Source organism: Monopterus albus, unplaced genomic scaffold, assembly GCF_001952655.1.
Source record: "Monopterus albus unplaced genomic scaffold, M_albus_1.0 scaffold92.1, whole genome shotgun sequence".
Classification (NCBI taxonomy): domain Eukaryota; kingdom Metazoa; phylum Chordata; class Actinopteri; order Synbranchiformes; family Synbranchidae; genus Monopterus; species Monopterus albus.
The window spans coordinates 3,856,731-3,870,396 of NW_018127972.1; the positions used below are offsets into that span (position 1 = coordinate 3,856,731).

The following is a 13,666-nucleotide window of genomic DNA, read 5'->3' on the forward strand; positions in this document are numbered from 1 at the left end:
ATGTATGTGTGTATAATAATAATTTATTAGTTATTAATTTTATATTAACAATATGAACCTGTAAAGTAATTGGTAACTAAAGTAACATATTAAACTATTTGTCTCTGAGATGGAGTGGAGTATAAAGTAGCAGAAAAGTGTATTAATTTAATTACATTTAAATGCACACAACAATCACATATACAGTGCCTTGCGAAAGTATTCGGCCCCCTTGAACTTTGCGACCTTTTGCCACATTTCAGGCTTCAAACATAAAGATATAAAACTGTAATTTTTTGTGAAGAATCAACAACAAGTGGGACACAATCATGAAGTGGAACGAAATTTATTGGATATGTCAAACTTTTTTAACAAATAAAAAACTGAAAAATTGGGCGTGCAAAATTATTCAGCCCCCTTAAGTTAATACTTTGTAGCGCCACCTTTTGCTGCGATTACAGCTGTAAGTCGCTTGGGGTATGTCTATCAGTTTTGCACATCGAGAGACTGAAATTTTTGCCCATTCCTCCTTGCAAAACAGCTCGAGCTCAGTGAGGTTGGATGGAGAGCGTTTGTGAACAGCAGTTTTCAGTTCTTTCCACAGATTCTTGATTGGATTCAGGTCTGGACTTTGACTTGGCCATTCTAACACCTGGATATGTTTATTTGTGAACCATTCCATTGTAGATTTTGCTTTATGTTTTGGATCATTGTCTTGTTGGAAGACAAATCTCCGTCCCAGTCTCAGGTCTTTTGCAGACTCCATCAGGTTTCCTTCCAGAATGGTCCTGTATTTGGCTCCATCCCTCTTCCCATCAATTTTAACCATCTTCCCTGTCCCTGCTGAAGAAAAGCAGGCCCAAACCATGATGCTGCCACCACCATGTTTGACAGTGGGGATGGTGTGTTCAGGGTGATGAGCTGTGTTGCTTTTACGCCAAACATAACGTTTTGCATTGTTGCCAAAAAGTTCGATTTTGGTTTCATCTGACCAGAGCACCTTCTTCCACATGTTTGGTGTGTCTCCCAGGTGGCTTGTGGCAAACTTTAAATGACACTTTTTATGGATATCTTTAAGAAATGGCTTTCTTCTTGCCACTCTTCCATAAAGGCCAGATTTGTGCAGTATACGACTGATTGTTGTCCTATGGACAGAGTCTCCCACCTCAGCTGTAGATCTCTGCAGTTCATCCAGAGTGATCATGGGCCTCTTGGCTGCATCTCTGATCAGTCTTCTCCTTGTGTGAGCTGAAAGTTTAGAGGGACGGCCAGGTCTTGGTAGATTTGCAGTGGTCTGATACTCCTTCCATTTTCCATTTCAATATTATCGCTTGCACAGTGCTCCTTGGGATGTTTAAAGCTTGGGAAATCTTTTTGTATCCAAATCCGGCTTTAAACTTCTCCACAACAGTATCTCGGACCTGCCTGGTGTGTTCCTTGTTCTTCATGATGCTCTCTGTGCTTTAAACGGACCTCTGAGACTATCACAGTGCAGGTGCATTTATACGGAGACTTGATTCCACACAGGTGGATTCTATTTATCATCATTAGTCATTTAGGTCAACATTGGATCATTCAGAGATCCTCACTGAACTTCTGGAGAGAGTTTGCTGCACTGAAAGTAAAGGGGCTGAATAATTTTGCACGCCCAATTTTTCAGTTTTTTATTTGTTAAAAAAGTTTGAAATATCCAATAAATTTCGTTCCACTTCATGATTGTGTCCCACTTGTTGTTGATTCTTCACAAAAAATTACAGTTTTATATCTTTATGTTTGAAGCCTGAAATGTAGCAAAAGGTCACAAAGTTCAAGGGGGCCGAATACTTTCGCAAGGCACTGTAACAAATCATTTGTAATGTAGAAACTTGTGATGCCACCAAAGATGCCTTCCATCATCTGGGGACAGAGACAGGTGAGTCAGATAAAACAGTGGCCATCAAGCAAAACTTTACTTTGTGACTTTTTCCTTAAAAATAATACAACACACTGTTATTTCTGTAAGCTGTCTATTTGTTACAATTTATCTGTCATACAGTTAAGATAGAAAAATATATAAATGTGTTGTGTTGCGTGTAAAATTAAGTGGAGCATCTAAATCTGTGCTGGTGCTCCTAAAAATTCCAGTAAGAAGCACCAGTGCCAGTATAGGAAAAAGTCAGTCTGGAGCTCTGACAATTGATTAACATCATATAGTAAACTTAGAAACTTAGAAAAATCAACTGGACTAGATTTTTAGGTCGAAGACATTTCACCTCTCATCCAAGAGGCTTCTTCAGTTCCGAGTGACTGGTGTTGAGCCGGAAATATTTATCCCCCTCGGTGGTGTTTCAGTCCTTTGATGGCCAACAATGTCCCCTAACAACTGAGTCATTATAGCTCAGTATCGGTGGGAGTCGTTACCTGTCTTTGAATCCTCCCGTCGACCGACGCCTATTGTCCTGATGGGCATGTTTGGGCAGAGATCTCAAAACAGGATTGTAGATGGAAGACAAGTTACCACCCATATTTAGTGAGGGGTGTTCTATTTTTACAAAAAAAATAGCTTCCTTGTCTCCTCTCTCAAACCAGTGATGTTCTCTGGAGAGGATCTGGACTTCACTGTCCTCAAAAGAATGCCCTGTGTCCTTCAGGTGGAGGTGGACTGCTGACTCTGGTCCACTGGAGTTGGCCCTCCTGTGTTGGGCCATGTGTTTGTGCAGTGGCTGCTTAGTTTCACCAATGTACAGGTCGTTACACTCCTGACTATGACTACACTTAATTGCATACACCACATCACTCTGTTTATGTCTGGGTGTTTTGTCCTTTGGGTGGACCAGTCTCTGCCGCAGGGTGTTCCATGATTTAAAGTTGACTGGGATATTGTGGTTGTGAAAGATCCTTTTTAACTTCTCTGATAAACCGGCCACATAAGGGATGACAGTGTTGCAGCTTGACCAGGACGAGACCATGGTCCCATATGATGTCACATCCTTGTTCACTTGCATTCCCACAACAGAGGCTGCCAAGGCAGTGAAGAAGAGACTCCTGAAGGATGACACGCTGAACAGCAGGACTAACCTCACAATAAACAGACAGCTGTGCTGGTCTCAAGTCATTTGACGTGAAAATGGAATTAGCAAATTGAATGTGCAGTAGTCCTAAAATGACTCCTAATTGGAATGAAGGTGGAGTGAGAATGAATAATTGTGTACAAGTGAGACTGCAGCGGAGGGTGGAGACGTTTTCTTCACAGGGATGAAGGGTGCCATAAATTTATCCTTGTACACTATTGCCTGTATGCTGAACACTTTGTCTCTGAGAATGTTTGGCATTGAGATGTTGTCTTCATTTAATGAATTGCTTTATTATTTTCACACCATCTTCACAGACCTGATGTGATGTGATGCATTCAAAAACTAATGGCTTAGGGTATTCAAAGCATACAAAAACATTAGCCTAATAAAACAGGCCATAAACCTCTATCCTTGCTATTCTAAGTTTAACTCACACATTGCCCTAATTTCAGTTGCCAGCTCATGCTGAGATCTGACAGTTTGCTCTCAGTGAAAGAAAATTACAAAAAAGTAAGAATTATTTTCCAGGATAATGCAGTGTTTTTCCAGGACTTTATACAATTTTTCATGACTGGAGAATTTGTCAAAAATATCCAGGTTTTCCAGGGCACATGTGTCTTTTGCTATAAAATTACAGGTGGAAGTGAAAATTGCAAAAGTAGTTGTTTTTTTTTTATTCATTACACTTCTAGTTAAGAAAACCTGTGTTTAAGTAATCTTAAGTACGGTTATTTTCATTACATCTCTAATTTCGTTACACACCCAACTCGATATTATAAATAAATCTCTTACTCCATCTTTAAATACTGGATGAGATTTTTTATTCCTAAACTACTGACTTATCATACACACCCAGTCTGTCACACAAAGAGATAAGCACGACTCTGTCACTATGTGGTTGATACTACCCTAACGGTACCACTAACCATGCTTATTTAATTCAAGTCACCTTGATTCTTTCAGCATTAGATCGGGATCCATCAGCCTGTCATGTGCCTCATCTTGTCTGCTGTCCCTGCATTTCAGCCATTCTCCAGGTGTTTTTTGTGAAAGAAGATCTGTCTTTCCACCACAACTTTTCTTGAGGCGCAAAACAGTTAACCCCCACCCTCAACACACACACACATACTGTACACTCATGCATCAGGTAACTGCCTTACTTGTTATACAGTAATAATTAGAGTCAGTAAATGTGAGACATATGGCTCAACATTTTGAGTAGGAGACTGCTATGACAAAATTGCATGGTCATGCTGAATTCACAGGGATTGGCTGAATTTGCTAAATCCTTGAGGGACTGATCATTACAAATAACGAACCACAGTTGATCTCCCATCCCCCACCCACTTCCCCAGAGAACATAGTCATCCTCATCTTTTTGAAAAACAATGTGACATTTTAAGCTCAGGTCTGTTTTTTTATGGTGTTGACAGACTATTTTTTGTCATTCACTAATGTTCAAAAGAAGAAGGAGGTATTAAGCCTCATACCGAACCAATTGATTAATGATTATTTCAAGATTTTATTTAAACACTGAACATCCTGAATGTTAATTTAATTTAAAACCATGGGCAAAATTTCCTTGCTTTAAGTGTTCATTAAGTTTAAATGGAAAGCAAAATTGGGTATTTGCCCCCCCACACACACACACACACTTTTTTTTTGCTAATCAGAATCCAATCCATGACACAATCCAGACTGAGTGTAAGAGCTTTGTGATCCATTGCACCCCTATTTAATACTAGCATTAAAGAGTAATTAAACCCCTGTGTCTGAGCCTAATTACTCACACTGTATAATTTTAAGAAATGTCAATAACCATTAAGATGTTAAATGTGCAGTCCTAATCTTAAAGCTGACATTCTAGCAACTCACATAAACCACAATAACAGTTGAATAAGATGTAGCAGGGTACTGTTACCAACTTCTGGCATTTTACCCACTCAAGTGGTTACAGCACAGCTGAATTATTGCAATAATAACTCTACCAACCTATTGAATGCCCTCATAGGGCAGTTAGATAACATTAGGCAGCAGGTAATATGCACATATATAGATTTAGACTGCAGTAACATTAAGCAGCAGCACCCTCAGTTATCAAGGTAGCCTAATGTTAGTAATGCAAGCTAACCTTGCTGGTACCATTTCGTTCCATGTAATCAACAATCATTAATCAGTGCTAACAGTCTAACCACTTTATCACTATAATCAATCCACACATTTCCAGCTCCTGACTCTCCACAGTCTGCATCGCAGGAGACATTTTACGTGAAGGGGTGAGGAGGTGGGTGAGGAAGGATGGGGGTGGGGGTTGGTGATGAAAGCTAGCATCATACATGTCACCTGCCACCAGATCAGCCAGAAGCAAAATTCTATTGCAATAGCTGTGTTTTGACCAGTCCCTATGCATATTCACAATATGCACAAAATGTCAAGACTGCAATCTGAATCAACTGACAACACTGCTAAATACCTGTATACATTGGTTTTCATCTGAAAAAAGTGGTTTGGGGTTTAGTTACTCTTAAAAGTTTTGATTAAAACATCAATAAAAAGACACCCAATAATGCTAAGTGAAAAAAATGAAAGTCTGCCACTGATAAATTTGTGGCCTTTGGTTCAGGTAATGTAACGTCTCTGAGCCTGCAGTAAGTTAAAACATTGCTCCTGACTGCTACAGTACGTACAGTGGTGACCAGCTCCAGCTGTTGACAATAGCGTTGTTCTGTCTGCACCAATTCTCTGGCCGTTCGGCTGCGTTTTCTCTCCCACTGGTCCCTCTGCTCCTGGATAGTGCTGCATGGACCTCGGAAGAAACTCATGGTCACAGTGATATGCAGGTCGCTGCAGAGATACAAGCAATCAAAACAGGCTAGGTTTACAGACAGACATTGCACAAATGAAAAATTTAATGCAACACAACATACATGCTGTTAGTTGTGATTTGTTTAAAGCATACCCAATCAAATACACACTGAAAGCATTACTGCTCAATTTAATTGTACCTCCATCAATACTGTTGCAAACTAAGCTATCCCTTCCTAAAGCAAATCCAATATACAGTAAATAAGAGGCTGTTCAATCTTTCTGCATACACTGGTTCTCTATAGTCCTGTGACATAAATTTCATCATTCTACCAGGTCTGCAAGGGTCAACACAAACTACGTGTGTGGACATCTGTTTTCTGAAAAAGAAATTGTGTCCATGCAGACTGCCTACAAAACAAAAAGTTCTGACTGTGTGTGTACCTTCAGTGACATACTGTATACACACACGCAACCCTCAAAGAGAGACAGGAAAACACCGTGTGAAAGGCCCGGCCAGGTAGAGAAAGAAAACAGGTGAACAGGTAAGAATCTACACTATCAGCTGTAACATTACCTCAAAGAGCACATTCTTCTGACGTAATTGTTAAAAACAAATATTTTTAACTATGAACTTTGGTGTTGTCCAAGAGGGTATTCTGGCTTCAAATATTTATGAAACATTATTAATAGGATTAATATGTCACAACTGATTTTTTTAGTTAGTTTCACAACACATGTAAATGTTGATAGACTATGCTGATAATGTACCCTATATACTGTATGTGCATAATAAAAAGTAGCGAGGCTTTGTTTTTAATTTATTTTCCGGGGTAGAAGAAGCCCTAGGCTCCCTGCTACTGCCACTTTCCAAGTCAGATCTGCCTTCTTGAGGGAAACATTATCTGATAAGGGAACTGACTTCGACACAAGAACAGCACCTGCATACAGTATTTCAGCTGTGCCACTATCACATTACACAGAATAATGTATCCACAGTCTGCACACTTTTGTGTAACGTAGCGTTAATGTCACATAATTAAGGTATCAGTTTTGTCAAAAGAATAACTTGGTATCGCTCAAATCTCACACTATAAGGAACTGAAGAATGCCTCTCAATTAATTTTAAAACGTACATTATTTGTTTACAGTAAAACTGCTTCGTGTGTGAAACTGCTGTATCAATATGAAAAGTTTTTACATCGCGTATACACACTGTTATGTTTAAGTTATAAAGAGCTTACCTTAAAGTAGCGTATTCACGTTTAATCAAGGCGCCCTTTTTGATTTGAGCTTCCTTCTTCCGGACTACGATGTTGACGCGCACGCTGATTGGATAGTCGTCAAATATAATTCCTCACAGATATGCCACTGCTGTTCAACAGAGTGATGCGTCAGCGCGGTCGCCATGTTGGGACGGTAATGTCGAGCCTCCTAATGTACTGTATGTATGTGTATGAAGGCTATAGGTATAGCAGCCACAATTAAAGTAATCATAACACACGGAATTTACAACTGATTCTCCATATAGTTGGTTGATAGAAATCCAAAACATGAATTTATGTTACAGGATACTTGGTTAAATTAAAAACGCAGATTTTCATTTGTTCATTGAAACACAAATACTGTATATACACTATGTTGAAGCAGTTAGTGTGATTGTTTGTCTTCTGCGCATCCATAGTTCCCTCATATGTTTCATATCAACAACAAGAAGGAGTATGAGAAGCTGGAGAAGTGCCAGGATGTGACAGAGGAACTGGAGAGGATGTGGAAGGTGATGGCCAAAGTGGTCCCATTCCAATGGTGGTAGGAGCACTCTGAGATGTGACTCCTAACCTGAAAGAGTGGCTCCAACAGATCCCAGGAACAACATCAGAGCTCTCTGTCCAGAAGAGCGCAGTGCTAAATACAGGTAAGATACTGTAGTATACATCTTGAGTTTGTACCACCACAGAAAAATGTCTTATTAACCACCAGCCAAATTTGAATGATTAAAAAAAATCACCAAGAACATAACATCTGGTCTTAAAATCATGAAAAAATAAGGAGTAATCACTGATCTGAAATGCTGGGGGCGTCAGATGAAGGCATTGAAACCGCACTAAATTGTGGAAAGGCACCACCTCTACCATCACATCCATGCCTGTAATGTTCAATGATTTATTTTAAAAAAAAAACTGCATTTATGGTTGTCTTCTGACATCCAGGGAAGATGCATTTTTGGGAGGAAAGTATAGCTAGCCAGCTAGCTAGCAAACCCTAAGCTGCAATAGGTGTAATAACTATGTTAATGCATCAGATTCTATATGGCGAGACCATTTCACTCATGTCCATGAATAAAATCAAAATCAATTGGAAAAACAAACCAAAACAAACTGTAAGCAACTTATACATGTAGTTATTACTCTGAGGATTACTAAATTTCATCTAATCAGTTTTTCAGCTCCATATTTTTGAAACCACTGTGCAAATGTAACAGTGGTAAACATTATAATTAAAAATGTTATGATGTAAAATAGACTTACAGTCAATATTCCTGTTTCTTTAAAAAAAAAACTGAAAAAAAACTGATTGGATAATGGGTTTTAACAATAATAATTAATTATTAATATTACATTTTATACATACAGTATGTAAATGCAAACATTTCTTATGAAAACCATGTAGTAGTAGTGGGATGTCAATAGAAAAATAAGGTACTGTAAGCAACCCTTATTATAGTCTTACAATTTTAAACAAGACCTGGCTAACTTAAGATATACAGTATCTGGTGAGACTATTATTAAAAACTAAGGTACACTTGTACAAGAAATAAAATTGAGTTAGATGATACACAAACAAATTATGTGAACATGTACAAATCATCTGCGAAGTTTCACATATGAACTAAAGAATTTTTATAGAAATCATTATATGTTATGTCAATTTCATGTTTAAAATGCATTATTATATCCTATTCATTACCTAGAGAAGAACTGCAGTGAAGATTAAACCCCTTGGTGAAAATATTTTTTTTTATTTCAAAATTTCTAATTCCATATATCACTTTCATATGATGTAAAAAAAAGGAAAAGAAAACAGCTTCTGCGCATGCTACTTTTTAGAGGTCCCATGTAATTTTACACATGTGAATTTTCAATAAGAGGGCTTAATATTGAGGTACCATGGACTGCCTTCCAGCAGCTCTCAGGTAATGTGGCACAGTATAAAGAAAGTGAGGCAAAATTCTGCAAATTGCCAGACAGATTATTAAAATGCATGATACAGTTAGACACACTTTTTATTGTTTTCAATTTTATTGTGTTTCCACTACATTTGTTATTATAATAATTGGCCCCCAAACAGACTGGTGCAAATTAGGCCTCTTTTGCCTTGCGGCAGTGGAGGCATGAGCAGTGCAGGAGACCACAGACAAAGGGTACTTTTTTTTTTTTACCTGAGGGTAGGAAGAAAAAGCGTCAATAATCTACACAAGTGGAGAAACTCTCCCAAGGTTCTGCTGCCCCTTGGTGTATTATTCATACCAACTATTGCCAGAGGACTCATAATTGACCTCTGCATTTTGTAAAAACAATTTCAGGAGATGAAAGAATGTGATGTTTTGTAATTCAGGTTTTGAGTCCCTGTCTCCCCAATCCAATAGCAAGAACTGCAAGACATGAATTATTCAACACATAGTAGGAAAGGGCTGCCATAGCTGAAAGATGTTATATGAAACATGGGTGCAAGACCAAGACATATCAAATGAGCTGGCTCTAAAAAAACATAAATAAATATGAGCACTGTTGGACATAAATCTCTTAAGTGACTTGCTATAGTCTTGCTACAGTATAAATACCATTAATACTCGCCTTGTGTACTCGTGCTCTCCTGTGTTTGTTGTTTTTCCTTCTTTCCTCGGCCTTTTGCAACCCATCCTGGATTACTTTCACCAGAGAAGAACAGTTAAACATCGGACAACCCACACCAAACCACATTTCTCCGACTTTTGAGAACAAAGAATCCTGTGTGGACATTCTGATCGACAGTGCAGCTGCAATCTACGTGACCTGGAGGAAGTGAGCGGGCGCTTTAGTGAGGCTACGCCAGAGAGGGACCCGGACTCCACTCCTGTCCATCCACCTAACGAATGTTCGCTCCCTAGCCAACAAGATGGATGAACTCCTTCTCGTCAACAGGACTAACTCTGTCTTTGCACGCTCTGCTGCTTTATGCTTCACGGAGACTTGGCTCAGTGACTCCATCACGGCCAGTGCAATCTAAGTACCGAGCTTCCAGGTGTACAGAGCTGATCGCATAATGGAGCTGTCCAGGAAAACGAGAGGTGGAATCTGTCTCTACATAAATGAAGGTTAGTGCACAGATACCACTAAGTCAGAGCTACAGGCCTGCTTTGATTGTACAGACTGGAGTGTATTTGAGGCTACAGCTACAGACCTGGATGAACTCACTGACACTGTGACATCTTACATCAGCTTTTGTGAGGATATGTGCGTGCCCAACAAATCCTTCTGTACATACAACAATAAGCCCTGGTTCACAGTAAGACTCAAGCGGCTTCATTGTGCCAAAGAGGAGGCTTACAGAAGTCGGGACAGGATTCTGTACAGCAAGGCCAGGAACACACTGACAAGGGAGATCAGAGCAGCAAAGCTCCTCCTCCTGCCTGAACGTGTGTGCTGATCAGCTGGCCCCCATTTTCACACTTACCTTCAACATGTTGGCCGTTACCAGTTTGTCAGTTTGTATCTGGAAGTCCCACAGGATCTTAGCTTGGTCATTCTGAACCACCTTTGGAGGTGTATCCCATTTTGACTTTGGGACTTCAGCCTGTACTCGGCACAGATGTTTCTGTACACTATGCCAGCCACTTGCCTTTGGTGTTCCCTACCTGCTAGCCTCCCTCACCCCGCTGTTATGTGCTGGATTGTGTGTATATATATATATATATATATAAGTACTTTACTCTTATTTTTTTTAATCTATTTTCCTAATGCACATTCCTTTTCTTGTTGATATGTATGTACACATTGAGAGGTGCTGTACTGGAGTGAAATTCCTTGTGTGTCACACCTGGCCTATAAAGCTGATTCTGATTCTGATCTTTTCAAATGAATCTTTATTAAGTGTTTGCAAAGCTTTAAAAAATGAAGCATTTGACCATTTAAATAAAGAAATATTTTATCTACTTAAAAAAGAAATACTCTAACAAGTACCCTGGTCTTTGTGAGTGACCAAGTGATTTAATAAATGACAGAGTGAATGAATGAGAACGAGACTGAGTAAATGGCAAAATGGCTGAGTAACCAAAGCCCTGTACTGGAACCTTGAAATTATCTAGGCTTTACTTGGAGGAGCCGTATGTGAGAACACAAATATCTGAGTCAGTTGACTTGGACATTAAGCAGACTTTATCCTGTCCGCTCCCTAGTACAAATCTGGGTGAAATCCGAGTGAGCCAATGTGAGAAAACAGCAGCCTATAGCCCAGGGTATTCACACCAAGCTAGTGTGAGTGTTGGTTTCATTCTTTCATGTGACAGTCAAGTCAAGTCAAAACAAGACAGCCATGAAGCCGAAAGAATACAAACATCCACTGGTGAAAAAAAAAGGTCATTTACAATGAAGACACCAACAAAAATATCTAAAGCTGCATTTCCACCAGAGGGACTTTCCCCCTGTAAAAAGTATGTATTTGGAGGACAGTACTTTCTGAAGGTCCAAGAACTATTAGTAGGGTGCCTGAATGTCACTGATTGGTTAAATACAGGGCTCTATGGTGCTAGCATGTCATTCACACCATAGAGCCCTGTATATACTGTATAAAGTCATGCAGACTGTCTTTATCCAATCCAGTAAGTCAGTGATCCACAAAATTCCTACCAGTCAAACGTGACTTCTTTTTTAGAAATCTTTTAAATTCAGGCCTAACACAGGTCAAAATGATGGTCATCATTCATATGTAAATTATGCAGTGCACACCTGTGTGATGCCATGTCCTTGGTTACCCACCCTTGCCTCTGTCACCTCCTGCAGGACCCTCTTTAGCATTAGTGGTATAGATAATGGATGTTTGCAGCTTTGCAGGTGGTATATAATGTTGGTGTCTTCCTCTCTGAGAAGTTTTCACTCCAGACATGGTTGGGTGGCTGTGTACTTGAGTTTTCTTTTAAACTTAGCACCCAGCAAAGAAAGCTCCATGCTCCCAAGTATGGATGGGTTTAGCATCCATATAGGCTGCCCATCTTCCTTGTCAGGTGACATATCCATTCCACAGGTCAAACTCTTGAGCTATCAAGGTGTTCTTTCTTGCTTCAAGTAACTGTAAACAAAGACAGATGGAACAGTAAAAGGATGAAAGTATTAGGAGTTTGTTCATGGCATTGGTTGGCAACAGGTAATTGATTGTGCGTGCTTGAGAGAGAGAGAGAAATGTTCTGATCTTATGTACTGGAAAACTTTAATGAAGAGCAGTTGAGAACACACTTTCACATGTCAGCGTGGAGATAGTCTGGACAATAGTAGGGGAGGTAATGTCCAAGTAGATTTCGTCAGACATTTCGCACACATGCCGTTCCACATGCACAGCCCACTTGCATGAAAAAGTCAGGACTTCATCTGATGTTTGAAAGGGGTATAGGTAGCTTGCTATTTTTTGTATAATTATTTTTTTTAACATGCACACATCTAATTTTGTCAACATCACAGCCTCAGAGCAGATGATCCTTCACACACACAGCCCCAGTGGCACACCCCTGAAGGGGGGTATGGACACCAGGTTGTGAATGGCTCTAAAACATAAAGGACAAAATACAGGCTCTGTGCAAAAAATGCAATTTGAAGTTCAGCTGCAGCTAAAATTATGCTTAAACACTGAGCTTGATAAATCTAATTGATTTTTTTGCAAGTTACAAAACTACACCTACACAGGGATTTTTTGCTGTGGTGGAGGGAAACATCCAGGTGATTTGTAGCTTCAAATTACATTTGAATTATTATATAGGTGCTCAGCAAATTGAAAAATTTCAAATTGACCATCTACTGGACAACAGGGAAAACTATTTGCTGATGAAGATCTTATCTTTTAATCTGGCTGCTTTGCTATTATAGCTATATTTCTCCTGTGTAAAGTTTTTGTCCTGCACATGAATATATGGGGAAAAAATAATGAGAAGCCCGGTTGCATGTTCAGTATGCATGGCCATTAAATCTACCTCATCACCATGTTTTCTCACCACTGTATTCACTAACATAAAGAAGGAGGTAAATATATGCAGTAAAAGCTTGACTGTTTGCATCACTAGCCTTTCTTCCCCAGTCGCTGCTTTTTCATTGACTGAAACTGCATATCTGCTAACCTAAGTGCCCCCAATTCAGATGTCTTTGGACTGTAAATAAATGAAGTGCCTGCTGAATTGTGGCTTCATAAATGGCTTTTAAATGGAGATCAGACATCGGTCTGATGATGGTTTAATTGTAACTTACAGAATAGCTGTCACCTACAGGCTCTTTTGGCAGCTTCTATTCACTATGTATGTACATTCAGACACCTTGAGTTTAGAAAGGTTAATTAACCTCTGGTAGTAAACCTTTGCTTTGCACTTGGTCATGTTTTGATAGTGCCATTAACCTGTGCTCTAGCCTCTTAACCTCCTCTATCATTACCCACATAAAACCCACTAAAACATCCTATTGATTTTATATAACATTGAACTTCTACATTTTCTTTACAGCTTTGTAACATTTTTAATGCTCCTCATAACATAACATTAGCGTGTTATAAGGACATAGCAGAAAAGCTGACAAGTAGGATTAGTAAAAATAAAA

At 39.2% G+C, this 13,666-nt stretch overlaps 1 protein-coding gene across 2 annotated transcripts in view; it reads right to left on the minus strand.

Annotated features, from left to right (window-relative positions):
* arhgef39 (Rho guanine nucleotide exchange factor (GEF) 39) overlaps positions 1 to 7,157 on the minus strand; it is a 65,384-nt gene extending 58,227 nt beyond the window's left edge. For both annotated transcript variants that reach the window (XM_020608169.1, XM_020608168.1), the window contains exons 1-2: positions 7,082 to 7,157; positions 5,720 to 5,876 (exon numbers count right to left, since the gene is read on the minus strand). In XM_020608169.1, coding sequence (XP_020463825.1) covers positions 5,720 to 5,854 — 135 coding nt within the window. In that variant the 5' untranslated portion in view covers positions 5,855 to 5,876; positions 7,082 to 7,157. The remainder of the gene's footprint in view (positions 1 to 5,719; positions 5,877 to 7,081) is intronic.
* Between the last annotated feature and the right edge of the window lie 6,509 nt (positions 7,158 to 13,666).